The 12779-nt window shown below is 45.1% G+C and overlaps 1 protein-coding gene across 8 annotated transcripts in view; it reads right to left on the minus strand.

Annotated features, from left to right (window-relative positions):
- Positions 1-9948, minus strand: part of AGBL1 (AGBL carboxypeptidase 1) — a 1130253-nt gene extending 1120305 nt beyond the window's left edge. For 5 of the 8 annotated variants that reach the window (XM_049905904.1, XM_049905908.1, XM_049905905.1 and 2 more), the window contains exon 1: positions 9591-9946. In XM_049905904.1, coding sequence (XP_049761861.1) covers positions 9591-9818 — 228 coding nt within the window. In that variant the 5' untranslated portion in view covers positions 9819-9946. Of the gene's footprint in view, positions 1-9590 lie in introns of all 8 variants that reach the window. The other 3 variants (XM_049905901.1, XM_049905900.1, XM_049905903.1) reach the window with 3 other exon arrangements.
- Between the last annotated feature and the right edge of the window lie 2831 nt (positions 9949-12779).

Below are 12779 nucleotides of genomic sequence, written 5' to 3' on the forward strand. Positions count from 1 at the left end.
CCAACTTTTGTAAAAGTTTTTTTGTTGGTACACAGCATGCCTATTGGTTTGCATATAATTGCCTATAGTTCCTTTTAAGTCCCTTGGGTGGTGCAAGCAGTTTGCACTTGACCACTTAAAGGTTGACGATGCAAACCTACCAGCGGTGTCACAGAAGAAGGCCTGGTGATCTGCTTCTGTAAAGATTACAGTCAAGAAACCCCCACAGAGCAGTTCTCCTATGTAACACATGGGATCGCCACGAGTCGCAATCGACTCGACAGCAATGGGTGTGGTTTTTTTGCATTATAGTTGCTTTTGCACACAGGAGGCAGAGTTGAGTAGTTGCAACAGAGAACACTATGGAGCGGAGCAGAGCTGAGCAGCGGCAGCACAGATGAGATAGTCCAGAAGGCCTACAAAATTTACTATGCGGCTCTTTACACAAGTTTGCCGACTCCTGCTCTAGGCACTTGTTCCCTGCCTTCTAGGCCAGTCCTTCAAGCCCTGTGGGAGCAGCTGCTATTTTCAGCAATGGGGCTGGGTAGGGGGGCTCCATTCTCCCTGGCAAACACCTACCATCTGGGAAAATCAGTTCAGAATCTTATCAATGCCCCTTCTTTTTCTCAAGAGACTTAATACACCTGGTGAGAGAACTTCTACCGGCCTCAGAATCCCTTCACTCAAATCCCAGCTATGCCTTGTACTAGCTTGGTGACCTTGGGCAATTTAACCTCGCCAATCCTCAGCTTTACAGCTTTAAAATAAGGAGGATAATACTACCTACCTACGTCATGGGACGGTTGTCAGGATTATAGGAGATGACGCATGTGTAGCTCCTGACTTGCAGAAAATCTTTAATAAATGTTAGTTGTTATTTTAACTATTATTAGTAAAAGGACCAAGTAGGGGAAACTGAACACATGAAACATGAAGCCCACAGAGCCCCTCGAAGCAAAGCAGCTCAAACCACTTTCAACTGATAAATATGTTTCGGCAAGTGTTGGCAAAAGAGTGGCGCACCCAGAACGCTCACACACTTCTAGTGCTTAAATGGCTGACAGGTATTTATTTGGGAACAACCACTCTGGAAAACCGTCATTATCTACTAAAACTGAACATGTGTATGACCCAGCAACTCCACACCGACATGTATGTCCAATGGACAAGCATACATATGTCCCCTAAAGACATGTAATAGAATGTTCATATTGGACTATTTAGTATAGCCCGAAATCGGAAATTATCCCAAATGTCATCATCTCTAGAAAGAATAAATAAATTGTGGTATGTTCACACAATGGAATGCTCTTCAGCACTGAGAATGAACAGCCTGTTCTTGTTGTTGTTAGGTGCCTTGAGTCGATTTTCAACTCATAACGATCCCATGTGACCAAGTAGAACTGCCCAATAGGGTTTTCCAGGCCATAATCTTTACAGGAGCAGATTGCCAGGTCTTCCTCCTGCAGAGCCACTGGGTGGGTTACAACAACACAAAACAACATGGGTGAATTTCCACAAATGCTGAGCAAAAGAAGCCAGATATAAAAGAGGACCTACTGTAGGATTCTATTTACATACAGTACAAAACATGTGGTGTCAGAAGTTGGGGTAGTGGTTACATTGGGGAGCAGTGACTGGAAGGGGACAGGAAGGGGGCTTTCTGTTAATTTCCATTTGTTGATCTGCCTGCTGGTTACATGGATGTATTCAGCTGGTGAAAAGTTGAAAGAAAAAAAGGAAGGAAGAAAAGAATCATAAAAGAGAGAAGGAAGCAAAAAGGAAGGAAACAAACAAGAAAGGAGAGAACGTGTTGAGCACACACTCTGTTCCATGAGGTTTTCTTCCAGGCCTTCTGTTCTACTCATTCTTTTATTCTGAGCATCTCTGTTCTTGAACTGTCCCTCATCCTGCATCACCTTTTTCTCTAACAACAATGTGGTTTGCAGACCTATTGCTTTGAAAGAACTATGCGGTATCCGCTCAGAGAAAAAGCACAGAACCCACAAACCCTCCACTCTCTTCGTTTCAGGTCTGGCAAAGGGAGACAGAGGTCACACCCAAGAGGATGCAATTCCATGTGCCCATTTCTGAAATATGAAGACGCAAGCAGTCGGTTTGATTCATAGCTGCCTGTCCCACACTTACAGATACAGTAATGGGTAACCCAGACCAAGTGCTCGTCCTTGTTAGCATCCAAAGATTCAAACGGAGACTGTGTCTGGTTCCTATAAGAGCAGTTCCAGTTTTAGAAACTGAATAAATTGTGGAGTAAATGTTGCCAGGTTACAGGTGTCTTCTCTGGGCATGGGTCTCTCAGCTGGCCATTTGCCCCAGAATATCACGGGCATTGCCAAATTCCTATTTTCACCTCAAATCAGCACTGACCCCATTGCTCACCCCCTGCCCTGCAGAGGTGAGTGTTCAGGGAGAAAGGCAGATCCAGAATCTGGGACTCAAGAGAGGAAATGCTAACTGCTCTCGATTCCTGAGTAGGGATGGGCCTTTTTAACTCAACTCTTCGGTTGTTTTAATACAGTCATGCTGTTGGAGCTGCTTTGATGCAAGGACAATGGAATGCTGCCCCTAAAGTTACCTGTTTTTCTTCCAAATTTAAAAACAAAAAAAAACAGTGTTTTCAAATAGTCCTCCTTCCTCAATTCTTGAACCTCAACTCATCCCAACTCTTCCCCCTGGGTGGAGATTAAGAATGAAGAAGGCTCAGGACCGGGTGAGACATAGGGGTGAGTTAAGTGGCATGAAAGTGATGAAAGTCTGGGCTAGAGGGTGGCGCAGAGATAGGATGAGGATGAGGGACAAAAGGCAGGACAAGGATGTGCAGGTGAACATATAACATTGCTTGATAAAACTGAGATGCAGTCATGTCAAATGTCCCTCAGGCCAAATAACTCTATGAATGTCACCGCGGCCGAATGTCCTGTAGCCCCCATCACTCATATTCAGGGATAGAAAACCTTTATCAAGGGCCATGTTTGGATCTAAACCTTGCTACTCAAGATCCTCCAGCATTTGGATAAATTCCCAGCTCAATTACTTTTCTTCTGTTTTAAACTTTCTGTTTAATCAAACTCGATGCCACGGTAAATCCTGGATTTTCTCCACACTTTGCTGACTTGGTGAAGATCATTGCCTTTACCTGGGTACCCTCCTCCCCTCTCCCCATCCTTTCCTGCTGAAATCTGACTCATTTTCCAAGACCTCCCCCTGAATCTCCAGCCAGGAGTAATTTCTTTTCCCAACTTCCATAGAATTTTCTTCTGATGTTTACTTGTACCACAGCATTTGTCATGTCCATACTTGCTCTACAAGTACTTTTATACTAGTAGCTTTTCACTTTATCATTGCATATTCTGGAGAGCAGGGACTGTGTTTAACTACAATGATTGCTGTTATTTATTGGGCACAGACCACCATGCTTACTTCTCTACATGCACCTTCTCTCTAAACTTATAATAAATCTATGTGTAGGTTTTCTGTGAATTCGCATTTACAAATGAAGACATTTCAGTATAAAGAAGTTCAATAGTTTGTCTTGAGTCATGAAGACTTTATTCTTCCTAGCATAACAGTCTACTGAAAGTCTTCTCAGAATCTTTGAGCACATAGGCATCTTTGGATGGGTGGGTAGCTGGATGGTTGAATGGATGGGTCGGGGGGTGGACAGACGGATGGATGGACGGACAGATGACAGACGGGTAGATGAGTAAGTGGATGGGTGGATGGATGGATGCACAGATAGATATTGAAAATATTGAATTGACCCAGGACAAAAGTGTTACTTTCCCTTTTCAGTAGTTCTTTACCCCTATACCAAATTAGGCATGTGGAACATGATTCTGAGTTCTAAATAAGCCTCCCTTTGTCGGAATCGACTAGAAGGCAGTGGGTTGTTGTAGAGAGGGCTACAATGATGGCTTAATGGTAGAATTCTCACCTTCCATGCAGAAGACCTGGGTTTACTTCCCAGCCAATGTACCTCATGCGAAGCCACCACCTTCAGTGGAGGTTTACCTGTTGCCATGACGCTGAACAGACTTTAATGGAGCTTCCAGACTAAGACAGGCTAGGAAGAAGGGTCTGGTGATCTACTTCTGAAAATCAGTCAGTGAAAACCCTACAGATCACAAGCAATTGATCATGGGCATGGAACAGGACTGAGCAGTGTTTTGTTCCATTGTGCATGGGGTTACCATGAGTCAGGGGCTGACTCAGTAAGAACTAACAACTACTATACAGGGCTCAAAAGCTCCCAACCTTTAGGCTCACTCATGCTAAGGTAATGATCTCATAACAAAGAGTGAGTATCCCCCAGGTCATGTAAGAAACATAGACTAGTAGAAAGACTTTGGAGGAACAAGACCTGCTTCACACCCCTCTTCTAGGGATTTATGTACTAAGTTTCTGTCATTGAGCCTTGAATGTCTTAACCTCCCCTTGTGCATCAGTGTCCCCATCTCTAAGACATCTGTGAAACAACCATATTTCCCTCACTGGTGGCAGAGAAGGTGAAGTTAGGTAATAGATGGTAAAGCTTGGCACAGAGTGGACCCTTAATAAGTATTCATTTTCTCCATTCTGTAATTCTAAGGAATTTAAGAAACTGTGAAAGCAACAAAGGACTTGAAAAACAAAACACCAGATAAGGGCTTCTCCCCACGTCCAGCTCAACACACACCTACAAGCCACCATCACCTGCTTCATCTCCATTTTGACTGGCACAAATTCAGTCCTTGGCCATTGACAGATGCTATTTCTTGCCAATGTTGTCCCTTTTCCATTTGGCGCTTGTCCTTAAAAGGTCTTTCTTTTTCTTTGCTGCTACTGATGCTTGAAATTAAAACAGACTTCAGTTTGTTTCCAAGTTTGTGTTGCAGGTAAGGTAAGAGTCTCCAACAAACTAAGAAAGCCTCAAGCATCACCATAGAGTGATCTTTGGAAAGTCTGTGCAGTGTTTGCCATCTAAAAGGGAAATCATTCTCTTGATTTGTCCAAACCCTTCTGTTTACGTCCAAGGGGAAAGCTCAGTTTCCTCTCCACCTGGCTCCATGGATGTTCAGTAGATGGATATTCCCATATCCTCCATGGAGAGTTCTACAAGGGAAATGTTTAAACACACGTTTGGGAAGCAAAACTCCTAAATGCTAGGAATGAAACAGATCAGTCACTGGGTTTCCACCCATCCCCTCTTTCCAGCCCAGGGGCTGAAATCACCTGTTATCCTGGAAATAATCTTTGGGGGATCAATTCCAAGGAGAGAAGCACAGTAGGCACCCAGCCCAGCTTTGCTATTATCTAAGCTGGATATGAACTTGAGACAGGAAGCCCACATCCTGCAGCCGAGTTCATGATCCATAATAGATGATGTTCTTGGAGTCCCCGCTGAGAAAAGCAGTTAGGTATGTACCTTTTGGCAAAAATGCAGACCAGGGATTCAGGCTGAGCAGCTATAACATAGAATAATAAAGTACAAGTGCAAACAGCAAAAATGTGCCTATATCACAGCTCAGGGGATGCCAAAGCTGACAGAATAATTATATATTTTTCATGTTTCAATAAGGTACTTAATTGACATTTTGTGGGACACCACCGGGTGAAAGCTCACATCAGGGCTGGCACGGAGCCTCCATCCTGGTAGTTCCCATCTTCTCCATTAGCTCAAACCCCATGGGGAGGTGAGAGCACAACAGAATGCGACACGTTCCTTTTTCCCAGTATACTGGAGGCCACCCAGGAAAAGAAGCATGGTAGGTCAATGAAAAGTGTGTAGGCAAGTATTTCCAACCTCTCCACTGTGTACTTGACTAGGGACATCATAAAAACCACAGTCATTTAGAAAGCGATTTATAGTTCACAAGCTCTTTTCAAGTGCATTTTCTTAATCCTCTCACAAAACACTGGAGCCAAAAAAAAATTTTATCCCCCTTTTACAGATATAAAAAGGGAAGCTCAGAGAAGTCAAGGGAATTGCCTAAGGATGTTGTTATTGTTGTTGTTGTTAGGTGCCGTCGAGTCAGTTCCGACTCATAGCGACCCTACGCGCAACAGAACGAAACACTGCCCGATCCTGAGCCATTCTTACAATCGTTGCTATGCTTGAGCTCATTGTTGCAGCCACCGGGTCAATCCACCTCACTGAGGGTCTTTCTGTTTTCCACTGGCCCTGTAGTCTGCCAAGCATGATGTCCTTCTCCAGGGACTGATCCCTCCTGACAACATGTCCGAAGTATGTAAGACGCAGTCTTGCCATCCTTGCTTCTAAGGAGCATTCTGGTTGTACTTCTAAAACAGATTTGTTCGTTCTTTTGGCAGTCCATGGTATATTCAATATTCTTCGCCAACACCACAATTCAAAGGCGTCAATTCTTCTTCAGTCTTCCTTATTCATTGTCCAGCTTTCATGTGCATATGATGTGATTGAAAATACCATGGCTTGGGTCAGGCGCACCTTAGTCTTCAAGGTGACATCTTCGCTCTTCAACACTTTAAAGAGGTCCTTTGCAGCAAGTTTACCAAATGCAATGCATCTTTTGATTTCTTGACTGCTGCTTCCATGGTTGTTGACTGTGGATCCAAGTAAAATAAAATCCTTGACAACTTCATTGCCTAAGGATAAACAACTGGAAAGGGCCCAAAATGGGGCTGGATCCGGTCCTTTCTGCCTCTAGCACCTGAGCCCCTTGCACTGCTCCACCGCTATGGGCTGACTCCTCCTCACCCAGGCCACATGAGTCAATCTGATTTTCTGCCTCAAACCCAAGCTGGAAAGACCAGGGACTTGGAAAACTTTTAGGGAGACATCTGGTTCTCATTTCTCGGGGCAGAGATAAAACCCGTTGTTCTCAAGTTCATTCCAACTCATAGTGATCCTATAGGACAGAGTAGAACTGCCTCATAGAACCCAAGGAGTGGCTGGTGGATTTAAAGTGCCGATGTTTTGTTTAGCAGCAGAGTTCTTAACCACTGTGCCACTAAGGCTGTGAACAGGACAGAGCTAAGGCTGTGTTTATACTGAGGTAGGAGTCCCTGGGTGGTGGAAAGGGTTGATGCTAATATGCTTAGCTGCTAAGCAAAGTTCAGAGGTTCGATTTCACGCAGAGGCACCTTGGAAGAAAGGCCTGGTGATTTACTTCTGAAAAAAAACAGTCATTGAAAATCCTATGGAGCACAGTTCTACTCTGACACACATGGAGTCACTGTGAGTCAGGATCGACTAGACAGCAGCTGGTTCTATTGAGGTAGGAAGCATCGCTTACGCCTTGCCCACTTGCACAGGAAAAGGGAAGGGGCAGAGAACTGATAAATTTCTTTGTGACCTGGTATATTTTGTCATTGTGTCTCCAAAGAGAGAAACAGTGATATTCTTGAGTAGTGGGACTTTTACTATCATATCACGGAGATCTTTTGTCATCTGTATGCTTGCTCTTTCTGGTCCTCTATTTTTCTCCTTCTCCCTTCCCTTGGCAACTTTCTGTGGCACTCCTAAAAGACACGGGGTACTTTGAGCTCACATCCTATTCGAACAAATCCTTTGTCTTTGCAGTCCCTAAGGGAGTCAGCTGGTAGAGACCCCAGAGGTTTGGGCAGTAACACATAGCTTTCTGTCACATTTGCGTGCAAGGAAAGGGGACTGGTTTGAAGGGGGGAAACGTTTGAGGTCACCAGCCTAAAGTATTTAAACTAATTCTTTCTTAGAAACCTTGAAGGCTCTCCTAATTTGAGTCCACAGCCATCAAACCCATCATGAAAGATTATTCCAGGAAGTTTCCTTCCTAAAGCATTCCAGAGTTCTGACTTCTGCTATCAAGGCAGAAACCGGATTCATGGAGGCAATTCTACAGCCAAAAACCAAATGCTGATCAACTGGCGTGCAGGGAAAAGCATGTTCCAGTTATTTTAAAGTTCTGGCTAATGGGCAACTAAGTAGAGTATATTGGATGTAATTAAATCTTTCTTTGATGATGGAGAATCTTACAGTGCCCTGGAGTAATCTTTTCAAATATCAATTATGAGTTCCCACTGGTGGGAACACAGGAAACAGAGTTCATCCTGCAGTGACTTCCAGGTCAACTGCAGGAAATTCGTTCTTACAAAACCCCTAACACCAGATAGTTATTTTCTTCTTTTCCCAGACAGCTAGTACAAGAGAATTCTATCGACTAGAGGCTTTCAGTTGTTTGAAACCCAGTCAGCCAAGGTTGCTACGTACTGTTCAGAAATTAGAAGAATGCCTAGAATGTTGACTTATTACTCTTAATCGTTAGGTCAAATCAATCTAACAAGATAAAATTTTCTGATGTTTATTTTGCAAATTCATTTGAAGGTCCACTCCCACTTGCAAGAATTCTGGTGCATCGCATATTCTTGCCTTTTATGTATCAGACAGAATGAGTCAAAAGACACTGAAGTCAATTGGATATTGGAGTTCTTTAGTGTTAGTGCTAGTCCTGGTTCCCTTATTAAGTAGGTATATGACCTTGGGGATACTATTTCACTTCTGAGACTCAGTTTCCCTATCTGTATACAGAAAAGTTGGATTTATTGGTTTTTAGGGGTGCAGATCTCCTTAAGAATCAGAAGAAAACTGAGAAAGTTTTCCACAGCAAGGGAAAACGAATTTAAGTGGAAAAGTTTGCATTCCAAATCCAAGGATACGGTCATGGACCCCCAGAAGCGCACCATCTTGTGACCGTTGTCCATGGATTACAAGATTAAAATGTTGGGGTAGGAGACATGTTGGGCATCTTGAATCCAATGAAGCCTAACATCTTCCCAAGTCTATAGAGCAGTGGTCTTCACTCTTGGCTGTGTAATGGAAGCACTTACGGAGTTTTACAATTCCAATGCCCGGTTGCTCCCAGATCAATTAAATCAGAAGCTTTGTGGGCAAATTCTAGGTATTGGTATTTTTTTAACACACTCCCAGTGATGCCAGTATACAGACCAGCTTGCAAAGTGCTGCTAAAAAAAAAAAAAAAAATTTTTTTTTTTTTTTTAGAGAATGACAATTCTCAAAATTAAGAATGAGTAGACTCATCCAGGTGGGACACAGATTCCCAGACAACACTCCCTGGGATTCATATTTCTTTTGGCCAGATGCTGCCTGGGAATACGCATTATTAGCAGGCACTCTATGCAATACTGATGCAGACCATTCTTTGGGAACCCAGTAATAAAGGCCCTTGGAAGGAGAAGCCTGGAAGGAGAAGCCCAGAGGGATCACCTGGGCAGTTCTATATACGCCCAACAGCCCTGTCCAGGGAGATAGCTTTAACAGGTCTCCTTTATTTGCCAGACAGACTTTTTCTCTCTTTCCCATCTCTAGCAAACCTGGATGTTTTCATTTGAGCCTCTAATCCCACCAGTTTCAATAATTTAAGCAGAGCAATCATCAGCACCATCATATTTAATATTTAAACACCATAGCATCACTTAGGTCAGCTTCAAGGTGAAAGTTGCTGCTGACTCCTGTTGCTAGTGCCCATTAGCAAACCAGGCTGCCAGAGGGGACAGTGAGAGCACGGCTCCAAGGCAGGCCTGCCTGGGCAAATACCCAGCCGGCCAGCTTCTGCTCCAGCTCAGCCGCTTCCTACCTGAAGCGTGTGCAGCAGGAGCTGCAGCCCACTGGCTTCTTGTTCGGCCATCACCTCCTCGAGTCCTGGGGAACCGTCTGACTGCCGCCAGATCCGAGCTGGAGAGGTAGCGGCTGCCAGGCTGACCTCGCCGCCTGCCTCGCAGGAGACTGGTGCTCGGAGGCCCCAGCTGCACATGCTGCCGAGTGTGAAGTCACAGCATGCAACCCTAGACCGCCGCACAGACATGCACGCCCCCCGACTCCCACTGTGGGGATTACGTGAGCCCCAGCCCTGGGGAGGGCTGAGCAGTTGGGCGCGGGGGTGGGGAGGGCAACAGCGTGAGTCACTCACCCACGTCCAGGCCCACGCAGGAGCCACCCTGGATGACCGCCAGGCATTCTCAGCTGACCTGGTCAGACTCCCTCTAGAGGCTTGCTCGGCCCTCCCCACTGACCCCCCCTCCCTGTATCCTGGTCTGTTGCCGGCTCCCGGGTAACAGGAGACCCAAGAGTGCTTGCACAACCGTGGCAGTGCAGGGCACAGCAGTCCAGGGCCCCCGAAGTTCCCCAGCTTAGGGACAGGAGCTCTGGTTGAGAAGGCAAACAATCACTCTTGACATTTGCTGTGGGCCGGGTCCCTTATATAATCATCTTCACAATACCCCTATAGAGGTAGGTACCGTTATTGCCACTGCACCCCACCCCCATTTTACAAATGAGAAAACTGAGACACAGAGATGTTAAGCTACAGCTCAAGAATACAGAGCTTAGGAGTATATGCCAGGTCAAACAGGCAGCAAAGTGCAATCACTAACCATTACACACCCAGCCCTCTCACTGCTGCAAACACACTGATTAGCATGAGGGAGGGCCTAGAGTCTCAGATGCAGCCCTGTTCTCCACCTCCCAACAGGAGGTGCTTCACTGAGTTTCTGCCAGACCCTGTGGGATCTATCGGCCCTTGCTGTTGTGGATGATGTGATTGGTTAACGTTCGGCTACTAGGCTGGTAGTTGGAGTCCACCCACCGGCACCTCAAAAAAAAAGGCCTAGTGATCCACTTCGGAAAAATCAGCCATTGAAAACCCTATGGAGCACGGTTCTACTCTGACACACACATATTGCCGTGATGTCTTCTGCCCAAGATGTGTGAGAAGGTTTTTGGTGACTAGCTGGCCACGTAGTCCTCCTCCCCAGTCTTCTTGCTGGGCTTTGGATCCTTGCCTCTCAGAGCGGGGCCAGGGCCATCACCATCACCAGAAGTTTACTAGGCCCCACCTCACAACTCCTGCTCTAGAACTTGCATTTTAACAAGACCCCCAGGGGTTCACAGCTTGTTACCAAAATTACCAGAGGATTAAAGTTTAGGAAGCCCTGATTTTGACTATATTGATTACATTGCCAGAAAAAGCCCATGGGTTTCATACATGTGACCATTCTTAGTCTAATAACTAATGCCCTAGCGGCAGGGGAGGATTATCCAATAAACTAGGTAAACATGGTCTCAACTTGTGCTCACTTACAAATCTATAGCGAACATTTTCATATCTTTTCACCACATCAGAAATTCTCCTTGATATGGATGGTAGCTGTCTCTTTCCCAACCCCAAAGCACCTTCCTACAGAATCAAAGCCTCTTTTCACATTTACAACTCCTGCCGGGCAGACAACTCAGCAAGCAAGGTAATCATGGACTTCATTGTGCTTACTTACTAACTTGTGGGGAACAATTTCACTTTGATGTGGTGTTGTGAAATCCATGTGAGATTGTTTACTAAACCAAACCAAAAAAAAAAAAAAACCAAACTCATTGTAGTCCAGTCGATTCTGACTCATAGCGACCCTGTAGGATGGAGTAGAACTGCCCCATAAGGTTCCCAAGGAGCACCTGGTAGATTCTAACTGCTGAACTCTTGAGCACTATGCCACCAGGGTTTCCTTGTTTATCACAGATTTCTAAATAAGCACAAGTAAGCCCATGCTTACCTTGCTTATTGGGTAACCCGCCCCTGCATACAGGACACTGGGAGTTCAGTGGTAGAATTCTCACCTTTCATGTGGGAGACCTGGGTTTGATTCAATGCACCTCAAGCACAGCCACCACCTGTCTGTCAGTGGAGGCTTAAGTGTTGCTATAATGCTGACCAGGTTTCAACGGAGCTTCCAGATTAAGATAGAGTAGGAAGAAAGAAAGCCAGTGAAAACGCTATGGATCACAACGGTCCAATGTGCAACCAGACACGGCAACACTTAGTTGCATTGTGCAAGGGGTCCCCATGAGTTTGGGATGGGGGCGTGACTCCACAGCGCTAACAACAACAATAAGCTCAAAGCACAACTTTAGTGTTTGAAATTGGAGACGTGAGCTCTTAAAGTTCGTGACGGAGAGCACTGCTAGCCAGAAGGGCCTCCGCCAGCCAAACAGGAGGTAGCTCACAGCCAGCACCCCCTGCAAAGTTTGTTGTTGTTAGGTGCCGTCCAGTTTGTTCCGACTCATAGCTACCCTATGTAGAACAGAATGAAACACTGCTGGGTCCTACGCCATGCCCACAATCCTTGTTATGCATAAGCCCATTGTTGCAGCCACTGTGTCAATCCATCTCATTGAGGATCTTTGTCTTTTTCATTGACCCTGTACTTTACCAAGTGTGATGTCCTTCTCCAGGGACTGATCCCTCCTGACAACATGTCCAAAGCATGTAAGACGCAGTCTCGCCATCCTTGCTTCTAAGGAGCATTCTGGTTGTACTTCTTCCAAGACAGATTTGTTCATTCTTTTGGCAGTCCACAGTATATTCAATATTCTTCGCCAACACCACAATTCAAAGGCATCAACTCTTCTTCAGTCTTCCTTCCTTATTCCAATGAATAAGGGATTCATTGTTCAGCTTTTGTATGCGTATGGTGTGGCTGAAAATTCCCCGCTTGGGTCAGGTGCACCTTAGTCCTGAAGGTGGCATCTTTGCTTTTCAACACTTTAAAGAGGTCTTTTGCAGCAGATTTGCTCAATGCAATGCGTCTTTTGATTTCTTGACTGCTGCTTCCATGGGTGTTGACTGTGGATTCAAGTAAAATGAAATCCTTGACAACCTCAATCTTTTCTCCATTTATCATGATGTTGCTTATTGGTCCAGTTGTGAGGATTTTTGTTTTCTTTATGTTGAGGTGCAATCCATACTGAACGCTGTGGTCTTTGATCTTCATCAGTA

This window comes from Elephas maximus, chromosome 13 (genome assembly GCF_024166365.1).
Source record: "Elephas maximus indicus isolate mEleMax1 chromosome 13, mEleMax1 primary haplotype, whole genome shotgun sequence".
Lineage (NCBI taxonomy): Eukaryota > Metazoa > Chordata > Mammalia > Proboscidea > Elephantidae > Elephas > Elephas maximus.